This window comes from Bombus flavifrons, chromosome 3 (genome assembly GCF_040668555.2).
Source record: "Bombus flavifrons isolate JBK064 chromosome 3, iyBomFlav1_principal, whole genome shotgun sequence".
NCBI lineage: Eukaryota > Metazoa > Arthropoda > Insecta > Hymenoptera > Apidae > Bombus > Bombus flavifrons.
Window position 1 is genome coordinate 17602040 of NC_138444.1, and position 24184 is coordinate 17626223.

The window sequence follows — 24184 nt, forward strand, 5'->3', positions numbered from 1 at the left end:
AGATGACAATAGAAAAGACTGAATTACGAGTTTTCGCGAAACTGATTGACTAAACGCCACAAATTAAAATATCGCCAGTCGGTAAAAAGCTTCCATTAATTGTGCCAAAAGTTAGACATATTTTAAGCGTTAAACGACTGGCGCAAAGTCTATCGAAGTTATGCACTTTACGTACGCCGAATTGTTCGTAATACGATGAAAAATTTCGAATGTATCGGCTTTTTGGCCGGGTACCAGCTCTGAATTATCAATCACTATCAACACCGATGAAAGGTGACATTAATCCCTGAAAGCCACGAACCTAGAGCCACAGACGTTCGGAGAGCTTTTAGATTTCTTTCGGGGTTACGACATTTTCTCCCATCGTTCGCCAACTTTTCCCTAAACGTATAACTCCTTACAAGGCTGTGCAGATTCGAAAGCCGATTTCCTTCAAATCGATTTGCACTTCGTGGCCGTGATCTGCTCGGCCGACGTGTTCGCTATGATGGAACTACTTGAAAACTTCTATTCGAGCAAGTGTCTTTCATTGATTGAACTAACGAGCGGAGCATCTGCTCCGATGCTTCGCATAATGACGCTATTTAGAATAATCGCGAGTTCTTTGCTTTATTAACTTGTACAAATTGGGATAATTCCGCGCTCGTAATTACGTCGACGACCTATCGAGACTACGTTCGAATTCGATAATCGCGCTAGTAATAGGAAAAATATTTAAAAATGTAACGTCATTATCACGAAACAAGCGTATTGTATCTTTTTTTAGAATCTTCACTGTTTCATCTAGTTGCAACGGACTTTAAATCCATTAAATTAATCCCAAGCTACCCGGGTACTTCGATCGTAAAGAGTATATCCCTTCTTTTGCAGAATACTCTGCTTTTTAAGAGGAAGCTTGAAATAACAAGGGAAAAGCAATTGGTTAAGGGAAGAGGACAACGAACGAAGAATATCGAAGAACGTAATGCTAATTAAAGTTGGAAATATCATTGATAGAGACGTACTTTGCGGTAATGTTATTAATTATCGTCGTATTTCAGGTATCTATGTTCGTAGAACCTGAAAAATTTCTCTTAAAAGTTACAAGTGAATTTGATATCTTATAAAACTCGAAAGAGCGTTGAATTAATTTGCTATGCCGCGTAACATGAAATTTTCCAAACGTCTAAGCTCCTGTTCTCGTTCTTTCGAGTAAAACGATCAGCTTATTGGATAAATTTTTCGTTTCACGTCGACGTGTTATTACGGTTTGATGCAAGAGCTCTGGCCGAAATTACACGTCTTTCGTTTTACGTGTTTAGCGTAATGTAGTGTATCGGTACAGTTATTTTTCCGCAGCTCCGCCGCGAAATTACATCGCATTAGTGTGTAAGTGGCGCTTTGAAGAAATCCCTTCAACGCGGGTCGAAATTGGACTTTCATGAGGATTTAGAGGTAGATAGTTGCCTGGCTAGCAATAAACAGGCCACCGTAATGTCAGCCACACTGTGTACGTACAACGATTAAATTGCGCTCGTATCGTTTCTATTACGCGAAAATTTCTTTCCACGGATTCGCGCCAGTGAAAGAATTCTTCGATAGAACGTACGTATCTCTCGATAGTTGCAGATCTCGGACGTACGTTACGCGTAAATGGCCGTTGCATGCAATTTTCGTATTTTACGACGTATACGATTACTATGTATACGATGGTAAATTGTTGAATAAATGTAATTATCCTATCTCGTTTTAATAATAATTAAAGTATTTGTCGGGTCTTAAGTCAAATCGCGCGGAATATCAGGTCTGTAAGTATGAAACCGGAATTTGCCTATAGATGGCCCTAGCTGATAATGTAGTTATCACTAAACTGCGTCATTGATGCCAAAAGTCTTTGTTGACATCTCACAAACATTTTCGACTCGGAACAATACAAGTTTCATACAACAGCATAGTTTGTAATAGCGTTGAACATGTCAAATTTTGTGCCTGGAAACTACGATTTGCGGACAGCATTGATTTTCTGTTACCATTTGAAGAAAACTGCTGCAGAATCGCATCGAATGCTTGTCGAAGCTTACGGTGAGCATGCTCTTGGCAAATCACAGTGCTTTGAGTGGTTTAAAAAATTCAGAAGTGGCAATTTTGACGCGAGGAACGAAGAACGTGGAAGACCACCGAAAAAGACCACCGAGCTGTTAAAACCTGGCGAAACCGTTAATACCGATCGCTACCGACGACAAATGATCGATTTGAATCGAGCTTTGCGTGAAAAACGACCAGAATATCAAAAAAGGCAACACAAAGTAATTTTGCTTCGTGATAATGCACCATCGCATACAGCAAAACCGGTCAAGGAAACGATCGAAGCGTTCGGCTGGGAAATACTTTCGCACGCGGCTTACTCGCCAGACTTGGCTCCGTCCGATTACTATTTATTTGCATCGATGGGACACGCACTTTCTGACCAGCACTTCGTTTCTTACGAAAATGTACGAAAATGGCTCGATGACTGGTTTGCCTCGAAAGAGCGACAGTTTTTTTGGCGTGGCATCCACCAATTGCCAGACAGGTGGGAAAAATGTATAGCTAGCGATGGGTAAATATAGGAAGATCGCGCACGATACAGGTGGATATCAAGTTTGCAGATTATCCGTCGAACCGCTCAAACTCACCGTAGTCCGAGCTCTTTCACTTTGCTTGTTTACTCATAATACAACAACGTCGTTGGATCGCACTGTATTATCAAACGTCAAGCAATTAAACGCGCCAATTGTTACCACTAACGAGCGATCCGCTCTCGTTATCGTATCCATTAACGCGCATGAAAAATTTCACCGATCTACCGATCAAACCGGAAACCGCGTTATAATACTCGATATACTAGTAACGACGACGAGCAATGGTATCGATCGAAGAATTTCATTTGTCGAAGTCGCAGTCGGAAATTGTGGCTAATACTGCTGTTCGGGTCGAATCTAACCAACGATCGGTAATTTACAAGATTAAACCATACAACGACCGGTTGCATCGAAGTTGATTCGGAGCCGCGGTAGCCAGTCGTTTGGTTCGCAGCCGATCGATTACCGAATTTCCCACGTAGACTATGAAACCGGACGTCGGTGGGATGGATTGACCCGAAAAAGTCTCCAAGTTGTCCGGTCTGATGCATGTACGAGAGGCATTATGCCGCGCTTGAATTATTATCGAACGTTGTCAAAGGATTGAATCCCTCGGCCGCTGGGGAATGCGCTCGTAAATGGCTGCAAGCGCGAACGCCCGTAATTCTGGAACGCGTGCATAAATAGGTAGACGAGGATGGCTTTTAACGGCTTTCCATAAAAAAAGAATATCGACGAAGAGCCACTTTCTGCGGCCTTCGGATGGAATTTTTGCTTTGTCGCAGGCTTCAACGCCCGGTTTCGTTACTGTTTCTTTCCAACAACTTAGCGAGGTTACGCGCTTAACGAAATTTCGAGATTCACCAAAATTTTTACGGTTTTCTACGGTTGCTACAGATTCAGGGACACAGTCGGTAGATTGGAGAAACTATAAGTAGTTGTTTAACATTAGAGCTACCAATAGTTAACACGAAGTCAAGATGACTGGTCTTTAAAAAATACGCAATAATAGAATATTTGTATATTTACTGATTTATTACATTCTTACAGAAGCAATTCCACGTTACGTGGTACATTTTTGGTATTATTAATCCATCTGGGACCATCATCTCTATACAAAGGTTGACACATTTATAAAATTATAAAACCAGTCATTTTCACTGGTGTGATATTTCTAGCGTTAAATGGTGAAATTTAAATTTCCAGTTAAATAGTATTTCCTTGTTAAATACAATATCGACGATATAGTTGCGAATAGCACTTTTAATATTTACTCTGGTAAGCGAAATCGATCAATGTCAGTCGTTGTAAATATTCGACATAAAAACTCCATACGAATCGAACAAAAGAGTAAATAATACGTTTGATAGATTTATACAGGATTTTACAGGGCAATCTGGATTTGGTCGATATTTTTATTCCTCGCTGTATATACGTATGTTCATGAGCCGATAGAATAAATTTTGCTCAAGGAATATGTGGTAAATAAAAGAGAAACGATTAAACGAAGAAGGAAGAATTACAAAAATGTGAACCGTCAAAGGGAAAACGATTAAAATACTTCGACGATTTTGACGATAAACGTAGAGGTGTGGGCAATTCGGCAGATATCGTGGCGGAATTTCGCTTGGTTAACCGCTTCAACAACTTCCGCTCGATGAGGCGACAAATCACGCGTATCTGCACGCATCGTTCGGATAAATTCTGGCGTGGAAAGTGGCGTGCCAGCGCCGATATATTTCTGACGGTCGAGTGGCACTCTGTAGTCGAGCGAACGGTCTCATGCACGCGATTTGCATACATGCGTGGGCGCAGGTGACGGTGCGGCGCGGCTCGCAGCACGCGACTCGTCCACACCATCCAGTCCTGACCTAACGTTACAATTTCATTTGCCACACTGCTCGTTACTACCGTTGCAGTTGATCTATGTTTCGTCTCTGTGATCCACCTGTGGAAGGATAAGTAGCGAACGCCGAAAGCCCAGCTCTAACCGAGTTTTAGTTTCGTTCGAACGAATTTTGTTTCTATTACCGGGTGAACGTGTAACCAGCAGTGCGTCGCAAGTTTCACGAGGATCTAGTACGCGAATTTAACGGTCGGTTAAAGAATTAGAAATTCCGCTAAATCGATATTTTTAAGCATCTTCGAGATTCAAAGTCAAACTTTATTTGTTATATACTCCGTTGCTGAATTCTGTTAAGAACGATGGTAATACACGTCAGGAATTCGTTGCTGGAAATATTCATAGAACATATTTCTTAACACTTTGACTGCCACGCCGAAATCACACGTTTCGCCGAAGACACCACCGGTGTATTTTTATTATTCGGAGCATATAATGGCAAGATAATAATAAATTGACGATGTAAGACAACGTTCTTCGCCAATGGACCGTTTATCTTAAGGAAAATTTACTTATAATTCTCGTTAATTGTAATTGTAAATTGATTGTAATTCTCATTGATTGATTGAATTGATCGTAAAATTCTTCCAAATCAAAAAAGAAACTATTTAGACGACATGGTCGAAAAAGTATAAACTTGAACGTTATGCGATATGCTTCGACCTATCGCGTCGACGCGTTAACGTTTATCGTCTTTCGTAAAGAAATAGGCTCGTCCTCCTCACGTCATCGATGATAAACGAAACAAAGGATACAAAACGATAGATACCTCGCCGACGATTTGATAAATATTTGATCGTTGTAGATACGTGTTAACACTTTGACTGTCACGCCGAAATCACACGTTTCGCCGAGGACGCCACCGGAGTATTTTTATTATTCGAATCATATAATGGCAAAATAATAATAAATTGACGATGTAAGACAACGTTCGTCCTCAATGGACCGTTTATCTCATTGGTGGTCACGGCTGACCATCGTGGCGCCTTGGTAACAGTCGACAGCGACATATCGTAACGAGGCTTCGTTTATTTCAACGATCCATTCGCACTCGATATTTCGTCGTATGCAAAACGTGCGGAATATACAGTTGAAACGCGTAGAAGATATTAGTAAACAGTATTAGGATTATTTTTATGATTTCGACGAAACATTCGGCTGAAATGGTAGAGGTAAAAAAATTATGTCTGCGATAAACCGATGGTAGTGGTAGATCACAGCAGAGGAACATGTGCCGTAGATTTATCAGATCGAACGATAGCGTATTCTACACCACATAGAAGAACCCTCGAGTGGTACATAAAATTAGCTTTAGAGTTATCGTTAAATACATCATTTTCAAACGCGACGATACTCCATAAACGAGCGACAAAAACAAAAATCGAGGTATCGGATTTTAGAATGGCACTCGCTATGTACCTTACACGGTGCCATTCACCAGAGCCGTGAAATATACTTATTCGACAAAGATCGCGACGCGAAACGCGGAAGAAAGAAGGGCAAGCGTATCTGGCAGGAAAATTTCGCAGAGAGTGGTATAAAAAAAATGTTAAACAGTTGGGGTGAAAAATTGCTAAGAATCGGACCAAAAAGGTGACCACCTATCGTCCACATTGTATCGACGAGCCACATTTACGTTTCAAGTGTTTTAACACAGTGCACCTTTAGATGCAAAATTTGTTCTTATTTTTTTTTTATCGATGTTCTAATAAAAATGTTTAATCGTTCGATGAGGCACTTTTTCTTTCAAAGTATCTTCTATTTATCGGTTATATTCAAAATGCCCTAACTGTCAACTTTCATACGATTTTCACAATTGTAACAAGTTGAAGCGCTCTGGTCACCAGTGACAACCGTGGCTAGTCGTGGCAGTCAAAGTGTTAAACATCGTTTCGATATAAAGGGGAAGATACGATAGGTTGGTTTTTCAAAATATTCCCATTTTCGAAACATAATCTTCACGCGATGTTGTTTGACGACATACTGAATTTTAAAATTGTTTTTTATATAATACGAGACACGTGTCTTATCGTGTTCTTCACCTTTGGTCCTCGTACGCGTTAAATGTATTTCTACGAAAGAAATATACATTGTGTGTGTTGATTCTTTGTAAAAAATTCGTAATAATTTTAAAGAAATTATATATCGTAAAATGAAGATCTGTTCGTATTATAAGAGGCTTATTCGCGATCGATATTACGTCGATAACGTAAGGAACTTTTGAAATGCCATGTTCTTTTTCTTCGCTTTATTATACAGATCCGGGGAGTAGCAACAAAAAAACTTGAAGTACACGATGTCGTATAATTTTCCTTTCTGTCCGCGGCCTACTTTCCGCCATAGAGAAAAGAGGGAAATTTGGGTCAAGCCGGTAAATTATTTTACACTTAGTAGATTTGAGAAAAGCTTTCTTCCAGACCGATTTTCGACGAGCGAGGAATGAAAGTTATCTCGAAGTAAGAATCGTTTTGGGCAAAAATTCCTCGAAACAGAGAAATTACACCTTTTAACATCGCATCGTTGAATTTCATTTCCTTTCCGTGTCGAAACTCTCTTTCGTTCCTCTCTTAACCGCTAATTGTCGTTTTATAATTAATTATAATCATCGTTTCTCGATATTAATAAAACTGATGCAATAAATTTAATATCAGCTTCTCCAAATATCACGGGAACTTAATTTTTCGATTTCATTAAGCTCAGTTACGAACGAAAGACAAACCCAAACGAGAGTATTCAACGCTTTCTCAATTATTCTACCGTGTTAACCGCGAACTACCTTTGTTCTCCATAGCTGTGTATTTGAACAAACAGCGATTAATTTTACAAACTTGATCCGATATGTACCTTTCGATCTATTTAACGGAATTTAACGCGGCTTTTAACCGTATCAACGAAAATCTGTCGTTCCTTTCCTTCATCATCGTGAATTTAATTACGTCCGCTCGGTTAATTGCGAACGTCGGTCGCGTTCCTACCGACGATCTAATCGACGGAGAAACGGATCAAAGCGCAACGTGATTTTCTTTCTTCGTTTCACGGCCGGTCAATACCGAATTAATTGGAATCACTCGTCGAGGAGGTTGGTCGACATCGAGAGATCTGCAATTAAAATTTAGCCATCGTGGCATCCTTCTTTTCGAAATATCTCTTCCAGTGCCCCCTGAAACGGAGTGACAGGGGGTTCAACGTCATTCAATCGCGGTTATCGAACGATCTGCGAATAATTTCGCTTTCCCTTTAATCCGCCGTTATTTCGATGACGATCGTTAACCAGACGACGTTTTCTGTGTTCTTCGCAAAATCTATTTCTCGTTAGCGCAACGTGGTTGGCGCGTTTCATCGTTATACGCCGTGGATCTGCTTAACCGATGAATCGCTGCTCGCCGTTCGTTGTTATCGTCGAAAGAGCAGTCGACGAACGAAAGGGGCGATGAAACGTGTCTTGACCGTTACGATGGAAAATAGCCAGTCGAGAGTTCAGTTTTCAATATCAGAATTTATGCTGCGTACGTACGTTGTACAGACGATGTTAAACATCGACGCGAATATTTTCGATATTTTACATATTTTTAAAGTTTCATCGTTTATACGCTCAATTGGAATAATATAACGAATTCATTGTACAATATTCTCTCGATATTAACAAGTTGAGTGGCACGGTACTCGTCGGTGAACTACGTTATTAAATTTCGCAGAACGATCAAAACGAAATAAATTTCATGGGCTGAAATTTTCAACAATGCGAATGATTTACGCCACATTGACTGACAAAAGTGCGCAAATACGACATAATATTTTGCGATAAACAAACAGTGTCGTATATTTCGATCTATTAACTGACGCTCCTAGAACAACGCACGTGTACACGTAGAATTTGCGTGGTAATAAACGTGTTAAGGGGGTGTCCTGAATTAGAACTTTCTAAAACAGCGTCTTTTTGTCATTATTGAGATATGTATAATTTTCTGTGCTGGACTGGGTTGAATGCGTAGTAGAAATGCTTGTATGTGAGTATCGGTGTGTGGAGGTATGTGTGTGCACGGCGTCCCGAAAAACAGATGATTGTAAACTAGTCAGTCGGTTAAGAGTCGGTTAAGAGTCGGGTATGGAAGACAGTGCTGAGACGCGTGCAAGTACGTATCGATGAATATATAAGGAATCGTGCATGAAATAAATATATTACTATTTTAATATGAATCGTTAGTGTAGATTTAGTGTTCCTATAACATTATCTCGGCTCCAAAGATTCACAATTCTCAACAAGGATTTTTTTTTTTAGAAGAGAAAGAAAGAAATGAAGTTATTAAATTTTGAGCTATGGTTTTATATATATTTAACGAATACAAACAAATTCTTTTTAAAGTAAAAAACGAAATTATAACAGATTTCTAAGGCTATTTCATGGGCTGCAGTTTTCAATCGGCGTGAAAGATTCATCTCGTAATTCTTGACCGAAATAAAAAGCCAAAAAAGGATTAAATTATTGTATATTTTTCTTCTCGATGAACCAAAAAAGTTCGTCAAAAAGTTTATTTAAGTAATTGTTATAGCACCTTAAAGTTTATTTTTTCTTTTCATAAAACACATTTTTCTTTAAACCCGCCAAAATTTTTAATGTCACGCTATTTTCTGCCTTTTTTTCAGTCTTTCCCTTCTAAAAAAAAAAATCGCAAGAAAACGCTGTTTTAGAACATTTTAATTCAGGACACCCCCTTAACCATCGACTACAAAGTTTGAGCAACCGCGGCACAAATTATTGCGATAAAGCGCCGGATGATAAGAGTAACGTAGATTGGTGCATGTTCATCGAGAAACACGTGTAAAATCTTGAGATCGCGAATGTAAAGTAAAACGATGGCGTGGAGAAATCTCGACCGATTAGCGGAAAGCCCGTGGAACGAAACTCGTTAAACGATACAATTTACTTTCGCTAAGCGGACCAGGCTTAATCAGCTTTCATTCTCATTCGTTGAAATTCCATCCTGGTCGCGTTAACACGTAACGCTCGCGAAAGCAAAGTGATTAACTGTTGAATAAGGGCGATGATGCTCGTATTCAGATGGCCACGATTTCAGAATTATTCATCGTGGCAAACGTTTCCGCTCGTCGTATCTGACCACGATTGTCCTGCGTCGTTCCACGCGACGATTAATTTCAACGAGATTTCGACAGCAACTCGTTCCACCACCGAAAAACCAGACGAGGCACGTTTATCCTCTTTAACAATATCGTCACACTTCCAATTATTTAACGACGTATGTTTCAAGTCGATCTCCTTTCAACTCACGCGGAAGAGTTGATGAATTGTTGATAAAATCGATAAATCAGGCTGCTGTTAAGGGGGGGCTATGGTTAATTCGTACAAAATAAGGCATGTTTTTGTGAATTATTTGCGACGACACAGTTAAAATCTCTTTATTAAAACCAATAGTACATTAAAGTATGACATTCGAAGAATATCGTATAAAATTTTCACGGAGAAATATTAAAAAATACGGCAATGGCAGCAATTATTCGGACGTGTCTCGGAAAAAAGTAGAATTGCTCATAACTTGGTGCTGGATAATCTGAAATCAAAAAATCAAAGTTCATTCGTTAGGTAACAGTTTTCCCCAGGCAACGCTGGGAGGGTTTTTCGAAATTTCAATTTTTCACTTTTTTCGAACACTTTGAAGGGGAAATTAGCCGCAAATTTTCGCAAAGTCGGCTAATTTTCCCTTCAAAGTGTTCCAAAAAATGAAAAATTGAAATTTCGAAAAACCCTCCCAGCGTTACCTGGGGAAAACTGTTACCTAACGAATGAACTTTGATTTTTTGATTTCTGATGATCCAGCACCAAGTTATCAGGGGCACCGCAATTCTACCTTTTTTCCGAGACACGTCCGAATAATTGCTGCCATTGCCGTATTTTTTAATATTTCCCCGTGAAAATTTTATACGATATTCTTCGAATGTCATACTTTAATGTACTATTGGTTTTAATAAAGAGATTTTAACTGTGTCGTCGCAAATAATTCACAAAAATATGCCTTATTTTGTACGAATTAACCTTAGCCCCCCCTTAATATGGCTGAGCCAAGATTACAAATAGATAGATGAAAAGATTACAAGAATAGATGAAAATTGCAGTGGATTAAACGAAATTGTCTCGTACGATGCATCGTATCTCGTATCTCGGCATTGGATGCGTTTCGAAGAATCCAAGATTACTTGCATTTTTTAAATTACTGGACTAACCGACGCGTATTTTTCTTCCTATGATAATTGCGCGTGAAAGCTGAGAACAACACTGAAAAGTTATTCAGACTTCTGCACTTTGGGAAAAAGCGTGCGCGACTTGTGACGCACCACTCGAAACTATTCAATTTTGCTTGGCGAAACTTTTTCTCGACGTTCGAACGTCTATGGCATGGCTCGATCGCGGGAAACACTCGGTACATTTCGTTTCGCGTTTGATCGCTTGTTCTTACCGTGTCGTACATTTCTTTTTCCTCGTTTTTTCTACGAAACCAGCATCAAGGCAGCGTCTGCGATGGAATTCCACGTCGGGAGAAAAATGGTTGCTGAATTGTTCATTCAGAGAGAACTTTTCCGCTCGGAAGTTTCTCGTATTAAACCCTCGTTCTATACGGCAATTAACTTCTCCGCCGTTTATCCCGATACTATCTGCTACCGACAACTATTAAAGCACGCTCTAGCTTTCAAGTATACTTGTTTTCTCATACCATTAGTTTCTCCTATCATTAGTTCCACCCAGTATATGACTCATTATATTAGGTTGTCCGAAAAGTGTCTTTCTTTTACAGACACGTTTTTTACAACGACGCATCTTTGTGCAAAAATTCTTGGACTACAACGATATTACACACATAGACACAAATAGTCTCAGACACCTACACAGACATTTGAACAGGACACTTACACAGGTCATGCTCACTACTGTATAGAAAGTGGGATTCAAAATCTTTTAAGGGACCATGGTTCACTACGTACAGTCAGTCTGAGAGTAACTGGCCAACTGTCAACAATTCATAAATTCTTTACCTGTACACTTTGTTAATTATACCATATCACTCACTTATATTTTAAATACATTTGGTTCTGTAATTCTGTTTAATAAATATCACCTAATATTATTTCAACACAAACATTGTGTCTTCCACAGATTATTTATCTTAACTTTAAGATTAAATTCTAACAAAAACGAAAGCTGATCTATCGAACGTTGTGATTTTGATCTTGATAGAACAAAATGGATCGTACGTAATTAGATAAAATAATATGTCGGGTTTATCGGGTTGGCGCTAGTTTTAGGGGCGCGTTGCGTACCTTCATTATGACAAGCCATCGTAGTTGTTCAATGAGGTTTATATTTACAATTATGTGTACAAGTGTTGATTTAACAGGGTTTAACGATTTAACGTGTTTATTAGACACTCTTAAGAAAAGACAATGTTCTTAGGTTCAAACGAATCCACGGATAACTCTTTGTACAATTGAATATGTTTTGTAACTCAAAGTGACGTTAGCTGTGACACACGGTATCTTTCAGACTCTCTGACAAGACGTTGTGTGTAAACTCTCCAAGGTGATCATAAGAATAAAAGACTGATACGATCACACTTGTCAGTTGCGTATTGATCGGGGTTATCAAGAAAATTCCAGGCACCGTTACTAGGCAGACCCGCGTGAAGCCGTCACAGCTCCTGCCTCGGGGCTTGTTTGTTAATACAGCGTGTGTCCCTCGATATTGGTACTTCTACTGTTAAGTAAAACGTTCATCCTTTGACCGTGGCTACGTTCGGCGACCAGTCGTGTCACCTAGAGCCCAAGCTCACTGTCACGAATCTCGGGCAAACGTAATCAAATCGTATCGCAACTACTACTTCTTAGTTCTATTGTTTAAGTACAGCTATAATGAATAGTTTAGACCAAAGTTTTGGGAATCCTCCAAAAATTCCAAAAGAAAGGTCCGTTGTCCCTACATCTCCGACAAATATAAAACTAAAATGTTGTTCATCCATTTCCGTCTAAAACGAAAGGAACTTTTTGGACGACCTGATAGACGTTATACCACGATAATATCGTTACGAAGAAGATACAATCGCTAGTTTAACGTGACTTGATTTTTTAAGCGTAATTATTCTTCACGCTGTAAATATAATTCCCTTTTACGAGCGTAACTTTTTAATATTTTCAAGTGCACTTCAACCCGTAATAAACACGAGAAGTGGGATTGAAGCAGCATTGTAATATTCTGGGGAATTTATTTCGCTACGAAACGTTTCACGCACACAATATAAACTGATAAACGTGTATATTAATAAAATTTACATATACGCGCTTTCTACATTGTATTTCGTAACGTTAAATTCGCATTAACAGCGGTCTGTAATAAATAATGGAACGCTAATTGTTGTGATCGACGAATATAGAAAAGTGTAGGGTTAATTAATTATTTCAGCATTCCTTAAATACTCGCTAACGATACGGAACCTAGTCTGCCGTGAATTACGAAAATTTGAAGCTTCTGTAAGCCTTTTAACAGAGCCAATAGCAGAGGTGCTTTAAAAGTAGAATTAACGGTATCGACAGAATTAATGGAACGAAGAAGTCTTTGACGCGTAGCGATAAAAGTTTGAGTCGAGATACTTTTTCGCGTAACGAAAGTTTCCGATACGACCTATGCAACGACGTACAAATTTTCAGGAAAATCCTGCGCTCCAGATTGAAGGAAATACCAGTTGAGTCGTGACAGAGGGTATAGGACGTGTAGCCTTTGCCTTTCGGCGTGCCGGTCGCAAAGGCGGAACCACATAAAATGTCTTTACAATTCGTCTCGGTGCCATCCTAACGTCGTTCCTTTTTCTCTGTCTCCTCGTATCTGTCTATCCACTTATCTCTAACTTTTCACGACGTAGCTTACAGATCTTACGGCACATCTCACGCGAGCTTTCGCCGTTCTGCACAGTTTATTTGCCACCCAGTTGTAAAGAAGTCCAACAACAAGGGACCAATCCCTGCCGAAACGAGATTATTACTAAACATAATCTTCTCTTAGACCTTTCTTTAGAGCGAAATGACCTGGGCTATGATTTTTCTCCAGCAAATATTCTCATAAACGTCGTTTCAAATTGGGCAAAACAACCTGATTTATTCGCTAGGAGATCGGAACAAAAAGAAAAGACGAGATTTAATCTTTCAATTCCTTCGATCGCCGATGATAGAAGAATAAGATTCTTCGCAACGATATTTAAAAATCATCGATACGATATAGTAAGGAAGATATAATACTGGGGGGACGATTTTCTTCCGTTCAACTGGGGAAAATCGACCTTGGTACACAGGATACCCTTTCTAGGATTTGCTACGTAGTTTCTCTCCCCTTTCTAGGATTTGGTTCTATAGACTCGATCTACGAGCGTTTTCTGCTGCACCAATTTCAGAAGTGCTCGAGGAATATACTTATAACTAACTGGATGGCATCTTTTAAGACGTTTTGGGCATTTTCACCCTCCCTCGCATTCGTCCCTTTTGCCTGAAAACAGAGGTTGTTGATGGTAGTCAGGTACCAATGGTGGTGCTCAAACTGGAAAGGATAATCACAGAGCCCTGAAAATGAAACCTTCTTTGTAGGGATATTTTTTCTTTCGCAAGCATCCCTGAGTAGCTCTGGACCACCATCGATACGATAAATCGTACGATTTGCTTCAACGATACTTGAAGAGATCGTATCGCCTTTAAATATCTACACGCACGACACGATTATTTGTTGGAATACAACGATATTAATCGCGTACAGATGAGGTGATCGATCGATCGGATTCTTCCCTTCGTTGCCCAGCGCTATCCCCACTAGCGTGCGTTCGTTAGATGTACCGCGGCTGCTAGCGCGTGCATGCTCTTCCGAGAATTCGGCGGAAGAAGTATAAGGATATGGACGGAACATTCGGTGTCGCGCTTTGACGGCATAGCGCTTTGCATCGCGAAGCTGCTGGAAGGTTCCGTGACACGTGCCGCCACAAAGGCATCCACATAGGTCACACTCATTACTGCATAGAGAGTGGGGATTCAAAATCTTTTCAAGGGCCATGGATCACTTAGTCAGTCTGAGAATAACTAGCCAACTGTCAACATTCATAACGTTTACTTGTATTTTACTATAACTTTGTTTAATAAAAATCATATAGTATTGTTTCAATACAAACATTGTGTCTTCCACAGTTTATTAATCTTAATTTCAAGATTAAATTCTAACATTATTACTATAGGATACACTTGCTATACTTGTTATCGATTATGGCTTTAAGATCCTGCTGCGATTAAAACACAGTCCGAAACTTGGGTTATAAATCGAATTTCTCGAAAACGATCTTCGCAGCAGTTACTGCTCGTCAATTTCCGCGAGATTAATAACTTTTGCAAATTAAAGGCAGGCTTATGTAGTACAATTAAATCCCTTGCCATTTCAAGTACCGTGAAACTCTTATTCTCGCTTCGATTCCCTTTAATGATGAAACGCGAGTGAACAAGAAGGCAAATGATTCGAAGATGAACGCGAAATTACTAATTCACCGTTGGAAATTCCAGCAGACACTCGGACGCGTTCAACGCTTTTCAATTATTTATCCGCAAAGTTGCCCCGAATAAATTCCAGCCATTTTCTTCAACTTTTCTCATCATTTGTTTGAAAAGCTGCTGTAATATTGTTCTTTCCAACCTTATGAATCTCAGTGAAATACGCTAACGATAGGGCAATTAGCTTTCCACTTGATCGTATATAGGGTGAGTCGCGAGAAACGGAACATACATGTAGGAATGTTATATTATAAGTTAACAGAAAAAACAGTATGATAAACACAATATCGTTGTACTCTCACAAAATCCAATACAATATCGCGTTTCGCGTATTCGTTTCTCACTAATTCTACGTCACAACAACACGACGAACTTCTCTCGACCACGATAAATTCAACTCTGACAGCATTTTCCACGCTCATTCTTCCCTTAACAAACCTTGGTAACGCTCACAACACTCCTTGACAACATTAACGTATCTTGACAACGTTTATAAACAATCACTCCTCACGCCACGTCCTTCCCTGACGCCACACCATCCCACATACATACGGATACAGTCGGAGACGAAGATAAGCAACAAACAGAGGAAACAAGTGTCGACGAAGTTTCGTTAAATATGGCTCGTTTACACAAAACTGTACATACTTCTCTCAATTATTTGCTACATAATCTGAACCAAAAGAGTATCTATTATTTGTTTATTATTGTTTAGTCCGTGCCTTTCGGCTTTGGACGAACTTTCGGTTTTACATCTCTTACATCCAATTCCCTTCTTACACGTCTACCTCCCCTCTTTTCCACTCTATTCTATTGCACTACCTTGCTTATTCCACTTCTAAAAACTAAGCATTAGAAACTATAAATTATCAATTAACGACTAAAAACTACTGCCACTTTGGTGCTTAGCCTCCTTGTTGTGCCTCCTCCTTGTCGTTTGCCCTTAGATATGACAACACCAAACTATATACTGATAGAGGAATGCAAATTAATAGAAATGAAAGAAAAAGCACCAAAAAGAGCAGCGAGGTACGAAGAGAAAGCCCTAGAATCAAAAAAGGAATTACCAAAGGAGTGCATAAAGGAAAGAGAGAGAGAATAGGGGAATGGTCAGGAAGGGAAAAGAGCAAGAAAGAGAAAGAAGGGACTAGAAGAGGTGAGAAAAGGAGGGACGCAGATAGAAGCAAGAGAGGAGCAAGAAAGGATGACAGCAGATCAAATTATAGAAGAAAGAGAGAAACAGAAGGGAGGGGGAAAAGGATAAGGGGATCCAAGTGCAACATACACCACAGAAACCAGAAGAGTATATAATATTTAAATAAAACCTACATGTGTTATTTTTGTCCCCGACTGTAAGCGCATTTGCTTTATTTTTTTCTCTCGTATGAAAAAATTTGTCAAGACAGTTGCGCTATTTCAAGAGCATTACACGCAACGGTGAAAAATTTCCGTTTCCCGGATTATTTTTAGATATTTAGATGACCTGTTTGTTTCGCCTTACGTACTCTGTTCTACAGCTTAAAAAGGAAAGAAGAGAAAAAGGAAGAGCTAACTAGGGGAGAGATAGAAAATTAAGCAGCCAGCAGCAATGGTAAGGATAGTAACCGCGTTTATTTAGCATGGACCGTGGCGGAGTGGTCGGTCGATGGAGTTATGTCGTAAAAGGCGGCTGCGAAACGAAAGTTCCGGTGGCCGTAGGTTCGAATAGTTGGGCGGCAAGAAAGTTGGCTGTAACTTTCCCGCTAGACGAATCACCGCCATGTTCGACTCGGTTTCTGAGCTTAGCCGCGTACATTGATCAACTCCCGGGGAGCTGGTAATTAAACGTGCTCGCTTCCTTACTCTTCGACTTCCTATCCCCACGCGTCGTTTATTATATTAAAGCGGAATCGTAGATTCTCCGGCGTGGCGCACTTAATTGCGCGGCCCGGCCCGTTATTCTACCGTAAAATATCTACCGATGAACTTTCCTGATCCGTGAAGATACTCCATCGATCTGACGAACCTGAAGACTAAAAGCTTCCTCGAAAGCGTAGACAAACGAAGGTACATTAATCGGTGCAAGTATTATTATTATGGAAAGGCGTGAAAGTATAAAATTCGACGAACGTGCATCTTCGAACAGTTATTTAAACAAGAACGACGAATAACGGAATAGAAATTAAAACGAATTAAGATTTTTCAAAGAACCGAAGACTCGGTAATTGTCGCAAGAAACGATACATCAACTATTGCTCGATGTAACGTCGACAATGGCACAGCTAAATATCGTAGCATGTTATTGTATCTTGTTAAAGAAATTTCCCAAAGTATCTTTCTCCCGTTTGGTCCTCGAACGTTGCATTTTAGAAAAATTTGAAAATTGACTGCTCCAAGCAAAACCCCATTGTTTCTATAAACCTGCGATTGTGGATATCCGTTACTCATTATCAAAGTTATTTGCAAGCAAATAATTTAGCACTGTTGAATGAAATTGCAATAATCCAAAGCGAAATACGCGTAGTAACAAGTGTTTCTCCCATTTGGTCCTCGAACGTTGCATTTTAGAAAAATTTGAAAATTGACTGCTCCAAGCAAAACCCCATTGTTTCTATAAACCTGCGATTGTGGATATCCGTTACTCATTATCAAAGGTATTTGCAAGCAAATAATCTAGCACTGTTGAATGGAATTGCAATAATCCAAAGCGAAATACGCGTAGAAACAAGTGTTTCTCCCGTTTGGTCCTCAAACATTGCATTTTAGAAAAATTTGAAAATTGACTGCTCCAAGCAAAACCCCATTGTTTCTATAAACCTGCGATTGTGGATATCCGTTACTCATTATCAAAGGTATTTGCAAGCAAATATTTTAGCACTGTTGAATGGAATTGCAATAATCCAAAGCGAAATACGCGTAGAAACAAGTGTTTCTCCCATTTGGTCCTCAAACGTTGCATTTTAGAAAAATTTGAAAATTGACTGCTCCAAGCAAAACCCCATTGTTTCTATAAACCTGCGATTGTGGATATCCGTTACTCATTATCAAAGGTATTTGCAAGCAAATAATCTAGCACTGTTGAATGGAATTGCAATAATCCAAAGCGAAATACGCGTAGAAACAAGTGTTTCTCCCGTTTGGTCCTCAAACATTGCATTTTAGAAAAATTTGAAAATTGACTGCTCCAAGCAAAACCCCATTGTTTCTATAAACCTGCGATTGTGGATATCCGTTACTCATTATCAAAGGTATTTGCAAGCAAATATTTTAGCACTGTTGAATGGAATTGCAATAATCCAAAGCGAAATACGCGTAGAAACAAGTGTTTCTCCCATTTGGTCCTCAAACGTTGCATTTTAGAAAAATTTGAAAATTGACTGCTCCAAGCAAACACTACATTGTTTCTATAAACCTGCGATTGTGGATATCCCTTACTCATCGTCGAAGGTATTTGCAAGCAAATATTTTAGCACTGTTGAATGAAATTGGAATAATCTAAAGCGAAATACGCGTAGTAACAAGTGTTTCTCCCGTTTGGTCCTCAAACGTTACATTTTAGAAAAATTTGAAAATTGACTGCTCCAAGCAAAACCCCATTGTTTCTATAAACCTGCGATTGTGGATATCCGTTACTCATTATCAAAGATATTTGCAAGCAAATATTTTAGCACTGTTGAATGAAATTGCAATAATCCAAAGCGAAGTACGCGTAGTAACAAGTGTGTTAATTAATTATCTATACGAAGTACAATTCCAACGTCCTGATATCTGGAACTTTGCGATCAACCCTAAAGGGGCGCTGTAATTTCATAAGCACACGATCGTAAGTTGAGATCTTAATCGATCTGAATGTGTCTCTTGAATCTGAATGTGTCTCTTGAGGATATTACCGCCACTCTCGTACATCGATATAATTTCAATTATTACTAATATTACGCGATTATTACTAAGTCTGAATACTCTGTGTAACGAGACAGGATTGTCTTGCGTCTGTTTTGTTCCATCACGACAATGGGGACCAGCTGCAGTATGTAATTATTTGTAGATTGAATCTGGTTCAATGATTCGCTATGAGCAATTACTAGACGCAAGATGTTTCATTATACGGTGATTTAGACAATGACGAACTAAGAGAGACGCGTCGTTGCTTGAATAGTTCAACTTAATCGAATCCGAGCGTTGTAAACGACAGCGTGATGCGTAAGAATTTCAATCGCCCAAACAAGAATTCGGATAATTGGCCAGCCTATAAAAATTGTTGGAAAAATTACGATTACGGAGGATATCTATCGAAATATGTTGTTGAAGGCATAAGATTGAAAATATGAATTTCACTTACGACGACGTGGATAGATACATAGTTGGTTTCACCTGTCCAGTTAAGCAAAGCTGACGTGAATTTATGACTTTCGATGACGCACCTGTAGCATCTGCAAGCGGTACATTTTCCCCTGATTTTTCGCTTCAATTTGTCGTGGATTTATTAACTTCGCAACTAAACGAAAACAATACGCAAGGCACAATATCGCGAAAAACTTTTTTAATTTGCGATACTTCGTAACGAGATTCCGGGGCGTTAAATAACAGTTAATTATATGTACTTAGTTTTCGCCGACACAGCTAGCGCCGTTTTTTTTCACGCGATGAATGACAATGTTCGACTCGGCAGATAATTAAAACGAAACAAAATTGTCCTTCGTTCGTTTGTCTCTCGTTTTCTTCCTTCCAAGCCTGTACGGACATCGACCGTACGATTTCTAACGCTATAAAGGAATAAAATCGTAAATATGTTTGTCAGGATGCAAGTCTGGTTCGCGAGTTACGTCATGCTTTAACGACGAGGCGGGAAACGAGGCTACGAAATGGGATTAAACGAGTAAAATAATTCGCCCTGGAAAAGGAAAGAGGCGATCCGCTTCTCGACAAAAGCGTATTTAAACGCCTCCTCTTCGTCATTGGCTTTCCCCGTATTTGTTCTCCATTACTTGAAAATGTTCGCATAATAGGAGATCTGGTAACTTTGCAAACGCTCTTCGCAACGCATGGCTTGCAAAGCGATTTTAATTCGATGTAACGATGTTTGAAGAACGAATTCGCGACATGGATGTTTCTCGGTAGAGATCGAACTAAATAGCGCGTAAATCTCGATGATTCCTCAATTGGTATTTCTTCTCTCCTGAAATAAATTTTATTTCGAAATAGAATCAGATAGGGAGAAATTGTCGTGTTACGATCGAAGTTGTTCTCCTTAGTTGAAACATTCTATTTGTCTTTTGTTCGTTTTATAAGATACTTTGATGTTAAAACGTTTCCTACCGCGTATTTTCTGTCTTTTAAACATTACGAGATTATATTGTTACGATAACGCTGCTAAGGTTATTGTTACGAGATAGCGACTGAATATTTCATTTAATATTCGAACGAAGAAAAGAATGGAAACGAAGAAGAAAACGACGGAACTTCGGTTTCCTTCGATTTCGCAACGCTAGATAGGACATTTTAACCGAAGAAGATTTTTTGAACATCGAAGTTTAATATCCCACGCAAATATTCCATTGAAGCCGTCGTTTCGTTTAAAATCCTCGAGCTTCTTCTGCCCACTTCTCATCTTCATTTTGTCCGCGAAAAATTAACTCGCAAGTAGAAGTTTTCCGTATCGGCGGTTCACTTTGCGCGGAATTTCTCTGAAAAGCGACTGTTTGAGAAGAAAGTTGGAGAAAACCCTTTACGAGAAACTTTCGCAAATAATAAAAATTCCACGTGGATTTGTCCGAAGCGTTTCTGTCTGTAACAAAAATTTCGAAACGAAGCTAACGCCCAGAGAGCGTGCGAACACTCGGAGGTGCAAGCGGGTTAAGAAGTTTGTTGAAGCGTATTTTCATCGTTGTCGCTCAGTCTGGCGGCTGAAACGCGAAACAATCTGACGGCGAATTTTCCCGCAGGTAAGTCACTGATAAACTCGTGAATCAGGAACGTACGCGTCGGACGCAGAACGGCGTCGACGCCATGGAAAACGACGCGCCATGACGTTGCCACTCGTTTTTCATCGTAGCTCGATACTTTAGCCGCGTACCCAGAAATCAAAGTTGGCTATATGTCCGCTCCTGTTCGGTCTTCGACGTGTCGCTCGACATCCCGAAATTGCTTTTACGACTGTCTATTCCTTTTTTTATTACAACGACTCGTCTTCGTGCAGCTTTCCTTCGATCGAGCTTTTCTTTCGTTAAACGCGTTGAAACATGTTCAAATCGGACAAATTGTGAATGTAAACGACTAAATAAAAAAAAGAAAAAAAAACGTTGAAACGTTCGTGAAACGTTACGAGTCGCGGGTTACGAGTTGGCGGTATCGATAAATATTAAACAGCCTTGCACAACGGTAACTAGTTTGGTAATGAAGAAGATAGAATTTTGCAAAATTCACTGTACTTGCTAAAGCTATAAGATGATAGAAGAAAAGTATTTTATAATTGTTTATTCGACCGTTCGCGGAGAGACGCGATCGCGAGAAAGCACGTCAACGGGACTCGTGAATTCCCCTTACGATTAAATAATCGACGCCACGAACTGATCGATCCCCTTATTTCTGTTACGATAATAGGGGTGGTTCGGTGGAGTTTACACTGAATTAACAGGTATAAATTAATGTTTGTTCCAACAACTTTGTAAAGAAGATAATTACGCTGATGCGTATGTATAAGGGTAGAAACCCGGTAAACAGATGTTGACTATTCTAAAGATGAAGAATAAGCGAAGTTCAGTGACGATGCTGTGGCGGAGGAAAGTTAGCGATGGGTGTGTCTAGCGCACGGGATTATCGGATTTGTTGATGACAATTTTGGTTAGAAAAGCGAGGGCAGTAGACGTTGCTTCTGATCGAATAATAAGAGGGTTGCTGGACTGGGGAGGGTCTTAGCCGCCCTCGATAGAAAGTTGCTAGTGGGAAGCATCATACATGAGAAAAACTGATAGTTTAGAATAGAATAGTTTCGTCGAAAAGCCAACATGATCCTCGCCACGAGCGGTTGCGGAACACGTGCGCGGTGAAGCTAAGACGAAGGGACAAAGGGATGCTAAGGGAGAAAGACGAATTAACAGTCAGTGCCAGTGGAGAATCCATCCCCTTTCCGCTTGTACCACCAGTTACCAACCACCCTGTATAATAGCTTGTTTACTTTTTAAGGCCGAAAATTCTCGAACGTAAATCGTAGGTTAAGGGGTTAATCGACATCTGTACAATCCATTCATTTTAAATAAATCGTTATAGTTTGCGATACTACGATCTATATAGCTCGAATACGACGCTGTCGTATGTTCGAGGAAAAGAGCAATCTACGTACAGGAACAATATGATTTGTAAAAGGAAAATTATCCAAAATTTTACTTGGCGTGTTTTAATTGTGCCTTCGTTTTCTGTTTGCCTTTTCTTGTTACGGTCGGAAGTAAATTGAGAACGGTAAAAGAACAAAATGCTTGGAAAGACGTAAAACATACGTTGCCGTGCTTTTTTAGTCCCGTTGCGTGGCTCGCTTTTTGTTGCACGGTTAGAAAAAAGTCTCGAAAGTACGACTCAAAATAGTATAGCTGGCTTGCATACGTTCCACTTACGACCGCAGAAAAATTAGTAGTGCTTTAAATGAACGAACAACTTATCGTCTATATAGCGATCCTTTTATTTGCCTCTGCCGCTTCGATCACCACGGTTTACAACTGCGGTTGTTTGCCCCGAATTTTTTCCAAACTGAAATCGCTCAACAAGAAACTGTACCGAATTAGGCCGCGAAAGAAATTGCGAAAGAACCACGAGTCTGTAAACGATTGGCTTTATGCTTGCGCAATGTTTTTACTCGACGCGTCGTTTTCTTCGCGAAATATTTCCCAGGTAGCTTCGACACGCGTATTCGGCGCACGTTTTCTCGCTCGTAACGATATCAATTCTGCGTGTCCAAATATAGAGAATTGGCGGAAACCTCGTCTACATTGCCAACTCGCGTTTTATACGAGATTGCTCGCGACGAGAGTTGCCATCGTACGCGAATATTCTCGACAATTGGACTTGATATTTCTAAAAGACAAAGAGAAGTAAAAAACGAATTAGAAGCTGCTGCTATATCGAAGACACGTGGATTTCGAGTTTCAAGATTCTTACGTAGAGACACGGATTCGTGATACAACTGGTGCACATAAAATGGAGGTTTGGAAAATCGAAGCCGACGGAATTTCTAAAATTTAACGTACGTTCGATGAACGAATCGAAGGAATATGAATAGTCCGAAACTGAGTTATCGAATCGAGCAATTTTTCACGTTTGAGTAAAACTTACCTTGTAATCGAGTGACGTTCCTGGTGACTTTGTGGCCGTTAACGAGCTGCTCGCGCAAATGAGTCCTCTCGCGATGTCGCTGATAATTGCCGATAACGATCGTGGTCGTCACCAGCACGAGAAACAACTTGGGCCCCCAGGCCGGTCTCATCGACATCGTCCTCCGGTTTTCGCATCCCCCGAAGCTTCTGATATTTCGCGGCGTCTGTTGATTTTACCGGGCCACCGACGGAAACCCGATCCCAGCCGTTTTGCTGTCTCTGAAATCCAAACAGCGGCTTGAAAGTCCAACAGCGGTAGCCATCGCGGTGTTTCTTCAACGTCTAAAGGAAAATTCGCGGAAGCGAATATCCGATGAATGCGCGTTGCCGCCAAAAGCGGCGCGGTTTATGTACTTTGCGGAGAAAGCGGCTTGGAAATTGATATTTGCCATCTGCGTGTTTGCAAGATTTTTGCCAGCTGATCTTAATAGACGAAGGAAGTTGATACGGTACCGAGGCGAGTCTGTTGGTCGAGAACTACGGGAATATTCGGAACTCGGTTGGATCACCAACGACGGTAGTTTGTCCATTTTCCGGAATGAGTGGAGGATCAATATTTACACGATGAAGACTTTCTACGACTTCTGGAAAATCGAGATAAGAGACGGATGGAAATAATACGAGCTGGAATAATTAGTAGAGCGGGGATATTTGCGCAGCGTAAAATATGTAAAAGAACAGGCGAAATTTATGCGCATAACGAAATATTCAGTTTTTCGTTTGCAAAAATATTCTCTATCTACGAAATAAAAATTGCCGCA

General features: G+C 39.9%; 1 protein-coding gene and 1 long non-coding RNA gene across 2 annotated transcripts in view; one reads left to right on the top strand and one right to left on the bottom strand.

The window, feature by feature from the left end:
- The window catches only part of LOC138178063 (uncharacterized), a 272249-nt gene that overhangs the window by 50568 nt on the left and 197497 nt on the right, over positions 1–24184 (top strand). The window lies entirely within an intron of this gene.
- Positions 1–24184, bottom strand: part of LOC138178060 (zwei Ig domain protein zig-8) — a 118019-nt gene that overhangs the window by 49158 nt on the left and 44677 nt on the right. Inside the window, exon 2 of the mRNA XM_069109479.1 lies at positions 23383–23642. Coding sequence (XP_068965580.1) covers positions 23383–23539 — 157 coding nt within the window. The 5' untranslated portion in view covers positions 23540–23642. The remainder of the gene's footprint in view (positions 1–23382; positions 23643–24184) is intronic.